This window comes from Etheostoma spectabile, unplaced genomic scaffold, assembly GCF_008692095.1.
Source record: "Etheostoma spectabile isolate EspeVRDwgs_2016 unplaced genomic scaffold, UIUC_Espe_1.0 scaffold00003544, whole genome shotgun sequence".
NCBI classification, from domain to species: Eukaryota; Metazoa; Chordata; class Actinopteri; order Perciformes; family Percidae; genus Etheostoma; species Etheostoma spectabile.
The window spans coordinates 1-12,007 of record NW_022603042.1 but is presented as its reverse complement, the minus strand read 5'-3'; the positions used below and the strand labels follow the sequence as shown (position 1 = coordinate 12,007).

Below are 12,007 nucleotides of genomic sequence, written 5' to 3'. Positions count from 1 at the left end.
TAAGACAACCATTACCACCCAGGAACGTGACAAAATAACAACAACAAAATGGACACTGAACCACAAGGGCCAGATGTCCAGCTTGGATGGATGGAAGAAGTCCTCACATGTGAACATAGCATGGAAGTAGGGGCTGCCAGCAGCCAGGACACTCTGTGAGCAGCAATCTCTACATCCTCCGCCACTATGGTCACATCACACAACAAGCTTTGGCTGCATAGCAATGTAAGAGACGGAGAGGTGAGAGGTACAGTTAAAGTTTAGCAGGTGGAACCCAGAGGATGACTGAAGTGAGAGAGAGAGAGGGAGAGAGAGAGAGAGAGAGAGAGAGAGAGAGAGAGAGAGAGAGAGCATCACTGCGCAGCTATCATGACTTGAACGCCTTCCTCATATGCCGAGGGTTGAGAGTGACAGGACCGTGCCTCTCGACGCCATCTTCTTTGTCCAGAGCGTGTGGACAGAGTCTGGTGCACCTGAGAGAGACATTAAAGACAGCCCATTACTGAGGCCAGACATCAGACTGTTGGTTTCTATTACACACAGTCAAGCAAATATAGCTATAGTTAGTTTCATCAGCAGGACATTTTGGAGGGTATTATCTTTCATATGTGATGTCCACTTAAAACAAGCAACATGAGAACCTGTGTTTAAATCGTCATCCATCTCTGAAGTTTGTCTGTCATCAGTTTATGTCAGTAATATTTTAATGTATTTTCAATGCTGTGAGCAGCACCACGAATTACATTCCATGTAGAACATGGGAGCACCACAAACTGCATCCTGCTAAATGAATGATTATAAAGGTGAATCAACACCTCTCAACTAGAACTGAGCATTATTATGGCAGGGCTGTTGTATTAGAGTGCATTAGTTTAGCACTACCTAATAAACTGGCCCCTACCACCCACCTTCCACCCTCTAAGCAGTGTATATGTACCATTTTGCTTCCATGTTACCATTAAGTAGAAACTCAAACCAACCAGTACTCCTCTGGAGGATTAATACTACCTGGCCCCAAGTTTTATGTGTCTCATTTGGTTTCAGGTGATTTGATCAAAACCACCACTTTATTTAGTCATACGCAGCATGTGAGATCAATATGAACTAATAACAGTCTTCAGATGAGCTTTTGACAACATTAGTCAACAATGCAGGGCATAGTTAATTATGTACTTAAGCTCCCTACCGAGCAATTAATCAAATTACCTATACTAATTTACACATAGTGAAAAGGGGGCCTAAATGATAAATCAGCCTTAACGTAGTAATGTGGCCACTGTGTGTAAATTTGTAGATGTTGCACATGTTTAACAATTGTATTTCTAAAATAATATTAAGCAGTACTTAGTGAAAGAAGTATTGAGAACTTTATTTAAGTGTAAGCACCAATACCTTAATGTAAAAATACTCCATTACAAGTTAAAGTCCTTCGTTTCAAATCATGCTTGAGTGAAAATGTAAATAAAAATGTTCCAGAAAAAATGTACACACCGTATCCCATAAAAACCTATTTTATGATATGGGACCTTTAAGTATCAAAGTAAATTACTCATTGTGCAAAAAAATGACCCCATGAGTGATGCATTACTACATTATTAATTTGTAATACTGATGCATCAAGTAGCATTTGCTGTTGTAGGCTACTGTAGCAGCTAGAGGTGGAGTGGTCTAGTGGTTTCCAACACTGTGGTCAGAAACCAAAAGGGTTGGAAGCTACCTAATTGGTAATGTATTTTATAAGAATACTATGTTTTGTATGTAAAATCTCTGAATCTCTGATATCTGAAACTAGAAACTACAGATGTCATATGTTGCAAAGTAGCCCACAACATTTCCTTCTAAAATAAGTGGAGTAAAAGTATAAAAACAGCAGCATAAAGTAGCTTACAAGTAGCTGACAATTGTAAATGTGCTTCTACCACACTGTTCAGCACACGCTATGGCCTCTCCCTTTCATAATTAAACAGATCAAACACAAATTGAATCATGCTGCTCATGCCAAAATCACATGGCCTTGTTTTCTGTCACACACCCACATGCACATGGCTACATAGCAGTTAACACACATCACCTCTGCCATAAATAAAATCAACAACCAACAAATCCTAACGTTATAACAGAACCACAGAACCACAGATTCCTCCCCCCGGTCAGTAAGCAGGCACACCGGCCGCCCGCTGTCTCTGTCAATGCGGCACCATCAGTCAGCAGCCACTGAGAAACGTCAACACACACACACTCGTTTTTTTTTTTTTCCACTTACAGCGGATGACTGTCCATGATTCCGGTGTTTTTCAGAGGCTGAAAACTTGGCCCAGCGGCATGCACCATTCCATATCCACAATGTCGTCTTAATGGGTCTAAATTCAAGCGTGAATCGCGGCGACCAGCTGTCCAGAGGCGGGGAGACGGGCTGACAGCCTGTTTCATGTGAACACACAGCCCGACTGCGGTGCCACTCGCTAAACAAACACGTTGCGATTCAACCCGGCGGTTGTACCCTGCGGACTGCTTCTTCTGTCGGCAGCTCAGGAGAAGAAAAAAAAAACACACGCAGGAAAAGGAGCCGACCAGCAGCGTCAAACGGTTTATTGGGATTTATGTTTGCCTCTCTTGCCTCCTGGGTGTATACGGGCGCGAGAGGCGGACGGACAAGACTACCTGTTATTTTCCAACCGCTGATTAAAACGCACAAACAAGGACATGTCGGCAAAGACGGTCCTCCGAGCAGCCAAGGGTCCCACAAGAAAGCGCTGTCTCCCTCTAGCTGTGGAAGACTGACCGTGGAGGAGGGCTCATCATGATAGGAACACTCATGGGGAATAAATAAAAGAAAGAAAAAATATTGAAGTGTGTTTGAGTCAGAATGTTTGACTCAGTATCTGGTTATTTTGACTTAGGTATAGGTTTATGTATTGCTACAGAGCCCCTAAAGTCCCGTATGGAATGTTATATCTTCAGCCAATTCAATTAAACACAAAACAAAGAGAACAAAATGATGTAATACAACTATTTAAAAATAAATTAAAAGCTGAGACTATAATTTAGACTTACTAATGACTCATTATTTTTGATTTACTATCTCACTTAGTGACTTAGTGTGTGATAAATTTGACTTTACATTGTAACTTGTATTTTCCTGATGCTAGTTTTATCAGTGTATTTCCTGGCAGAAATGGGCTTCCACAAGATTAAGATTGCATGGATTGCTAGAAGATGCATAACAGTTGTTTTCACAACTACAGCTGATGCAGTTAAGTAGGCATTATCTTAAGAGAATGTATAAAAAGAAGAAAACCCCTAGAGTTCTCTACTGAGTTCAGTTCTGGAAATGCAATAAGAAATCCATGGTCCCCCTGTTTTATCTTGTCAAGACCACAGACCCGTTTCCCAAGAAGCTTTGTCCAGGGAGTCCATCTGTGTAGATTTGAGCCTGGCGGTCCCGTCAATGGACAGGCCATAGCTATGAAGCTGCAGAGAACAAGTCTGTTATGGTGTGAAGACGCTGAATGCATCAGAGACAACAGGCTGTCAGGAGTCTTAGTCATGGCTGATCATGGCTGAGACATTTCTCTTGTCGGCATGTTCTTTTTAACCCACGACAAGACTCATCTTTGATATTTCTTTACAGCATATATATATGCTATTATAAATTATGCCTCATAGTTATTTTAGCAATGTGTAAGAAATACATTGCCAGCTACTTACTCCCTTAAGGACAAGCTTTGGTGATTAAAGGAGTACTCCACTGATTTAGTATTGCATTTCCATCAAACTTGAAGACTGTTTGAGCACCAGATTAAAACAGAGAATGGTCAGGATTGAAGCAGTAGAAGTCGGGATCTTGACTTTGAGTCCTAGGTAATGCTCCAAGAATGCTGGATCACATAATGCCCATAATTCTATATCATCTTTGTTAGGTCCTCTCTGCTTGGTAAAAGCCCATGTCTTTGAAACTCCAGGCTTTTTTGTCAGACTTAACAAAGCTCTTCCAGAGCCACAAAAGACATTATACAGCTGTGTCCATTAAGTACAACTCTCCATGAATAGTAAACTCAGATTCTTGTGTAAAGTTAGTGTAATGTCTCTTTAAATTCGGTTTTCAAATGCAAAAATGATCCTCTGTGCAATGAGATTAACATAATTAAGACTTTCGGTCAATTCAAAATACTACACATTTTATTTTTACAGTAAAAAAAAATAGTCGCCAACAGAAATATTTACATAAATCCAAATGCTGAAAGTTGAAATAAAACTACGTTGTGATTTTCCCACAGCTGGGCAACTGTTCTTCGGTTTTCTCATAGGTTGACACCTGAAAGCAGGCATCACACGACGTACATGGTGTGTGGTTTCTTCTGAAGTGTTTAGGTACGGTTACATTACACTTGAGTCCTGCAAATATTCGCTCCATCTCCCATTCACTTCAAATCAAGCCTGCATGATCGATGAATGCAGACATGTGCTTTCCAGGTGGGTTTAGATAGCTGGCTGGTCAGAGCTCAACATCACATTCTGGGTGTCGAACAGTTTAATCTAACAGAAGACTAATGTTACCGCACCTCTGGTGTGTTAATTAGGTTTTAAAGGGGCAGGGGGCAGACTCGCAGAGGCCTGCTCCAAAAAGGCCAGTGGTCCCGGAGGTGGAAGGTCTGAGGGTTTGCGGTGCTGAACGCTCACATCCTCCAGCACTTGTTGCCAGTGGTGCAGTTTGGACAAGTGTTTCTGAACGAGCAATTCTTTCCTCTGTAGCTCATTACGTAACTCGGACACATCCTGAAGTGAGAAAAAAAAAAATGTATGTGAGAAATGAGAAGGCGAGAGAAATAAATAAACTATAAACACTGTGAGCATGTCACAAATTAGGGTCTAAGAAATAAACACAATGATACTTAAGCCTAGATACGACACATAACACATTTTTACAGCTTCCATAGATAATTTGGGGATCAAAAGTACAAGTACATTAATCATAGATAAATGGCGGAAACAAACTGCGCAAGTGGAGAGAAACACTTCAAAGCTGTCAAGATAAATGAAAATGCAAGTCAGTCTAATGATTTACCTCTTTCACCACCTGCTCTGGTTTCTGCACAGACAACTGAAGCCTTTTCTGTAAGAAGAAGCACTCTGTCTGTCGAGCTACATCCAGGAACTTCTGTATGCACTGGTCAACACCTGCAAACAACAGACAAATGAGACGTACATCAATATTCAGATTACAATTTGAGATTAAGTAAAACTACTACAAAAGGAACAAAAATCGGAGGCTTTACTCACCGGTCCGAATCTCCTCCTGGTCAGTTCCATTAACGTAGTCTTGGCTTACCAGAGATGCAAAACATGCCTGAAGAATAAATGCATATAGAACAACATGTCAAATGCAGTTTTGCCATGAGGATCGTTTCCCCTTGATGGATACCAGCTTTCTATTTAAGTAATTAGGAAGAGAAACTCATTTACCACACAGTCTGACCTATGATAAAAAACAGTTTGCGGTAGAGCTGGGCAATATATCAATATTATATTGACATTGGGATAAGAGACTAGATATCGTCATAGATTTTTGGATTTTGTAATGTTGTAATGTGGCTTAAGTGTTGTCTTTTCCTGGTTTTAAAGGCTGCATTCCAGCAAAGTGATGTCATTTCCTGAACTTACCAGACTGCTGTAACTGTAATAATATTTGCTTTTACCCACTTAGTCATTATATCCACATTACTGATGATTATTTATCACAAGTGTGTAAATATTTTGTGAAAGCACCAATGGTCAACACTACAATCTTGTTGCGGTATCAATATGGAGGTATTCGGTCAACGATATTGTGATATTTGATTTTCTCCAAATCGCCCAGCCCTAGTTTGTAAGATACTTTTAAAAGTTTAAACTGGTCTAAACAATCAAACTACATATTAATGTACTTAATTTGAAAATTCAAGACATAAGGTTACATGGCTAAAAGTATGTTTACCTCTGACCATTACACTATATTGAGGTTGAGAACTGACATTGGGTGATAAAGTTTGGCTCACAGTTGGGGTTGAAGTTCATTTCAAAGGTGTTGGATGGGGTTGCGACCAGGTTTCTGTGCAGGCTAGTCATGTTCTTCTACACCAAACTGGGAAAACCATTTCTTTAAAGATTTCATTTTGAGCACAAGGGCAAACGCCTTACAGATGAGGGATCCACATCTCCTGGAAATCCCAGCAGCCAAAATTACTATGTTCAGGAGCAGCTTTCAGGTTCACGGTGCCTTGGTTTCAGGGACCTGGTATTGTTGCTGCTGGCTTACAGTCACACTATCATGACTTACTGGGACACTTTAATAGAACAGAGCCATTGTTAGTTTTCTTAGCAACATCTGTGCTTTTCCTGCTACGAAAGTCAAAATGTCTGCTGTGAAAAAAGGCCTGTTTTATTACTTGATAATACACATTATATTTATAGATGTACACAGGACTATCTAGAAAGCTGTACTGATAGGAAGTGGCTGATCTTGTGTGAAATGACATAACTTGAATTGTCTACCCAAAACGGTTATCACACAAATGTGAAAGAACACTATTTACCACTAGAGTTCCTAGGTTTAGTAGAGAAACAGCTCTTGAATAAAAAATAAACCAATGTACACAAATGGCCGTAGAGTGTATGATTCCCAAACTTACTCATTAAACTAGTGGGACAAAGAGTTGTAGACTTGGCTGTCGCATTCCGTTCCAAGTAAACCAAAGATACAGCTGTGTTATTGTGATGTTATGCAGTTGTTTGGGTTTAGGAAATAAAGTTGCACAACGGAAGAAAGGATTCAATTTGACACTTTCTTGCCAGCTGTCAAAAACTGACAGTTTTTTTTAGTGTTGGTAAAAGTGGTTGGAGTAGAGAGCTGGAAGCTTGTGAAGCTTTGACTCGGTCTGTAGTTAACGTTAAGATTAGCACGTAGCTCATTTATTTTAGCGTCTACAGACCAAAGCTATCTATACATGACTTACTCTTTACTCATAATAAAATGTGTCTTTTCATAGCCCTCTCTGTGGGACTATTGTATTTTAACAACACCACGGATTGAAACATTAAACCTCATAGCTAGCTAGCTAAACTAGCTAACAACAGTTTGCACACACCGCTAACGGAAGTTAGCACATTAGCCTCATACCTCGAATGAAGCCTCCAGTTCATCCACCAGCGTGTTGTTTCCCGGAGGTCTGGTAGCAGTACCGGGGAAGCCTGGCTGGCCCGGTCCACCGGGACCCCCGACGGGATGCGCAACGGGCGGCTGCTGACCGGAGAACATCCCACTCATGGACGTTGCCATTGTGTTTCTTGTCTACCTGGTCTGCACATGCGCACATAGAGGGACGTTTCTGAGTACGGTCGTTTTGGCCAAAAGTATGTGAACAATCCTATTTTAATATTTTATCTTGGGTTGGGGTTGTTTAAATTATTTGGCTAGCTTCAATTAAGTGTAATGATTTGAATAAGACAAACAACATATGTTACTCAAATTTTTTTCTTCTGAATTATCTATTTTTTCCTGGCAAAATACTGAATACTTTCACCTCTTTAGGCTTCTATAAATCATTAATCTGAAGCAATATTACGGAAAAAACACTATCGCTTAAATTACTTCAAAACTCATGCAGGGACGCAAGCATCTTTGTTTTAAGCAGTCATAAGCCTAAACCGTTTTAGACAATAGTGTGCTTTCAACTTAGTGGCAGGGAACTATTTTCCACATGCCAGTGCTCCCTCACACAATGAAGAAAAAGGAAATGGTTTTTAAAGTTTAATGTAGAAGAACTTGACTGGCTTTTGGATAAATGCCAGCTGGGATGAACTCTCAATTTCAGGATTCAGCATCAATAATGCTCTTGTGGCAAATCTCTGCAGCCAATTTCTAAAATCTGAAAGAAGCCTTCTTAGAAGAATTCATGCTATGATAGCAGTGCATTATTGCCCATTGTTTTGAAATAAGGTTTTTAACATTAACAAAAGGGTGTAATGTTTTGGTGTCCACATACAGTACCTTGGGCCAAGCAGCGTACATTGGTGTTATCAACAAAAGAGCCATAGAGATAACAAATGTTTCACACACATAACTAATTGTAGACTTTATTTTAAACAACATGTAAATTATGTGAGCTATGTAGTTACTACAGAGCTTCAGGTGTTTTTAGCTGAAATCTGAACAGTGTGCGGAGACACAACCTGCTTTACATTGAGGCCCTCTTACTGTGCATTGATGCAATAGCAGTATTTAAAAATCAAAGCCTTCAGATTTTCTTTTGAAAAAAATACAGCCATGAATCCCTGCCACATGTTCAGTGCTCTTCCATGGTTAGGATACTGTTCATTTGTGCACAGACTGCAAAACTTGGCCATTGCTCAGAGATCACTTTTGAATCTTGCCAGGGAAGAAGCTCACAGTTGGTCTTGTGTTCAATCAGATTTTTGCATCAATCTCTCAGCCATTGTGGGCCAGTCCTGCAGCAAACTCCACCAGCGTACGTGTTGGTCTTCCTGACATGCCTTTTCTCAGGTAGGGAACTTCATCTTTGTTACTCATCACACCTGCGATGTCCAGATGGGCCAATGAGGAGCGGTGACAAACTCTCTCAGGAATGCAGCTGCTGTGCATGCACCGCCAGAACTAGAAAAGTAATCAAGGCACAATAATAATCCATGAATATACTCCTGGGTCCTGTTCTTCAACTGTGGCTTTACTCAATTAGGTTAACGTGCTGTTACCCAGGCTAAAATAATCCTGTTTATTCTCATCCCGCTAATGTGGTTCTTTAAAATTTTTATTATCAGTGTACGAAGAACGAGGCCCTGTACTGCTCTGATACCTGAAGCAGAGTGTAGTGAGATACGTACCGGCTGTACTTGCCGATGTTGTTGAGGTCAGCCAGCTGGCTGTCAGTCACCTGTCTGGTGTAGTGCTGGAACAGAGGCATCCGCCACACTCTGTCACCTGTCACAACACTAGCCTTCACACACATACACAAACACACACGTCAACACAGGAGCTAATGGACTGAGATGTTGGGAGTGTGTTTATTGTGCATTTGCAGAACCTTGTGCAGCTGCTCCCAGAGCCAGTCAGAGTTTGTAAACACTCCAGTTGCTGCTGAGCCAAGAGCTACATCCATCGCACCTGGGAGACAGAAAAAGACAGATTTTAATATTAACCAATTACAATTAGTACATTTTTAATTTAATCATGTAACATTATCAACCTAAGGTTGCTTTCACACCTGTAGTCACACTAATTTCTTACCAACAAACCAACGTGCAAACATGATTTTTACATTCTATATGTGTTAATGTATCTTCTCTAGAGCTTTAACAATTCTAATTCATGTAGCATGTCAAGATGTACAAAAAAAAGCTCACTGGAGCCATACCCATTACGCAACAGAAGTCCACCACTTTGAATTGAAAGTTCGAAATTAGTGTGTTTTTGGCCATTTCCACAGGTCGTACTTTAATGAAAGATGAAAAGTTATTAAATGAAAAGCTTTTCGTCATAGGGCATGGCTGTGGCGGGGTGACCATTTTGTGCGTTTCACCATTGAAACAGGAAGTGGGTGTAACTTGAGTGTACACTGTCCACTTGGCTGGAACCTTTTCAGGATTCATAAAGTTCAACCCTGAAACATCTATGGCCGATATAGGCTCCAAGTCATAGCACCCCCTAAAGGCAACAGGAAGTAGACCTAAAAGTCAAGATGCTATGTACAAAATTTGTTATGATTTACAAGAGTCCAGGCCTGAGGACATCTGCAAGCCAACATTGACTTTTGGTCATAGCGCCCCCTGCTGGCAAAATGAAATCAGCCTTAAATGACAAACATTATCCGATTTACATGAAACTTAGAATGTGTGGTCTATAGTGCTATTGAGCCCCTATACTCTAGCCACGCCCATGTACTCAGACCACACACCCTTTCATAACTTGTGAGCCGTTTAAGGTAGTCTTGTGTAAGGTAACATTGAACTTAGCAAAGAGTTCCTTTTTGATCGGTGATGGTTTACCCCGACCCATTAGCTTAAACCACGCGCCCTTTAATAACTACTGACCCGTTTCTTGTACACTATTTTGTGAGGTATCATTGAACTGAGCAGAGAGTTCCCTTTTCATTGGTGACGATTTACAGTGTTTGAGTGCCATGCAAATGCACAGTCGCAAGGATTGGTGTCCGCCAGTAACCCCGACATGTCAAGAGGTGCAAAGGCTGCTAACGCTGCTTGCAGCTTTAATTATGTATTACTTTTTTTAAACAAATTAAAGTTTTAAATGGTTAAATCACTGTTATGTGACCCAGATAATGTAATAACACAAGTTCACGGCCAATGAAGTAAACAAAGCCTCTTTATTATCCCCCCTTGTTATTTTTGTTGTTATGAACGTGTGTAGTGCCAAAAACTAACAATTGAAATTACAATAAAACTATATACCCCAACTAATAATCACTTATATAATTACAAATGGCATATCTAAACAATATCAACAATTACCAGTTATACGCCCTTAGACCTGAGCTAATGTTGGCAATTAAGTGTGGTTAAACAAAGAAAACGCTATTATGTAAAATAATTGACAATTAGACAATTATGCAATGATTGTTACAGGCCAAATCTTCTCTGGTGTGTTTTTCGATTGTTAGTTACGAAATGATTTTGCATAATATACAGATCACTTCCTCAACGGTTTCTTTCTTTCTTGAGAACTAGCTTTTCAGGAGGTTGCAGTCTGATAGTGGGTCTGCGACAAAAAACAACCAGTTTGTTTGAATCTTACCAACCAAAAGTTGAAGTAACTACTATAGGGGGGCCCCTTCCCAAATCCTACCCCCTACTTATGCCATCCCTTGCTCGCACCACACCCAATTTTCGAAATTGGCCATTTTGATCTCAACTGCAAACATGCAAAATTTTGTGAATGCATCTTGCACGGTTGCAACACTATCGTGGTGACAAAATCAGTTTAAACTACTGAAAACTCTGTGGTAGATCCCGCTACAGTCGATTTTTTCATGATGAGACACACACGGACTCATAAGGTTAAAAATCACACCTGTTAGCGTAGCAACATTGACGATGGCTCTGGGGTTGAAGGTGTGCCCGTAGCACAGTGCGTCAGCAAGAACCAGTCGGCCCTCTGCATCTGTATTATCAACCTGTGCAGAGCAATAAAACCTATTCATCCACACACACATATCAAGTGCATAAACACATCACTCTCGTGTTCCTGTTTGGTCCTCCCACCTGGATTGTTTTTCCATTTCTGGCAGTGACAACATCACCTGGTTTAGTAGCTTTTCCACTGGGCATGTTCTCACACAGAGGAGCCAGACCTGATTTATTGTAACCAATGGAAACCCAAAGGTTAAGAGATTTGTTTTCACTTAAACATTATATTTTTCTATTTATCAAAAATAAGTAATGCACAGGGATTCAAAGTTATAAAAAAGGAGAAAAAAAAGTAGAAGGAAACGCTTACCAATAATGTTGATTGGTAGTTTCAGAGCTGCTGCTGTGACGATAGATGCACACACAGTGGCAGCTCCTCCCATATCAGCTCTCATTGCATCCATGGAAGGAGACGGCTTCAGAGAAATACCTCCACTATGGGCAAACAGAGGGAATGAAAAAACGTCGTTAATGTCAGCATAGTAACTTTTTTATATGATGAGGTAGTGAGCAGGAGTGTGCATAATTAGGTTTACCTGTCAAAGTGATGCCCTGCCCACTAAGAGCAGCGGGGCCTGCGTGCTGTCAGGAGAACCGTTGTAATGTAGCTCCAGGAAGACAGGGGGCTCCTCTGAGCCTCTAGACACACTTAGAAACGCTCCCATCTGTTGCTCCTCTATCCAAGCTGAGATCTATAGAAACACATGAACTCTTAGACAAGAACCTTTTTCCTTTAGCTCCTCTTCAGAGTTAAGCAAACGATCAATAATAAGACCAGACCATACTTAAGTGATAGAATTTTAAATTTTTT

At 40.5% G+C, this 12,007-nt stretch overlaps 2 protein-coding genes across 2 annotated transcripts; both read right to left on the bottom strand.

The window, feature by feature from the left end:
* Positions 1-4,161: 4,161 nt before the first annotated feature.
* LOC116676640 (mediator of RNA polymerase II transcription subunit 28) lies at positions 4,162-7,361 on the bottom strand. The gene is made up of 4 exons (XM_032507606.1): positions 7,157-7,361; positions 5,281-5,347; positions 5,066-5,178; positions 4,162-4,776 (listed from the first exon to the last, which is right to left on the bottom strand). Exons 1-4 carry the CDS (start codon positions 7,313-7,315, stop codon positions 4,573-4,575), a joined length of 543 nt encoding a protein of 180 aa, XP_032363497.1. The 5' UTR covers positions 7,316-7,361; the 3' UTR covers positions 4,162-4,572.
* Positions 7,362-8,085: 724 nt separating this feature from the next.
* On the bottom strand, positions 8,086-11,888 carry LOC116676639 (cytosol aminopeptidase-like; the record flags this gene model as incomplete). Its single annotated transcript, XM_032507605.1, is given in 9 exon segments — positions 8,086-8,589; positions 8,592-8,650; positions 8,878-8,990; positions 9,078-9,157; positions 11,081-11,183; positions 11,272-11,360; positions 11,507-11,631; positions 11,733-11,750; positions 11,752-11,888. Coding segments are annotated over 9 exon segments (849 nt in total), but the record flags the coding sequence as incomplete, so codon positions are not given.
* Positions 11,889-12,007: the final 119 nt, after the last annotated feature.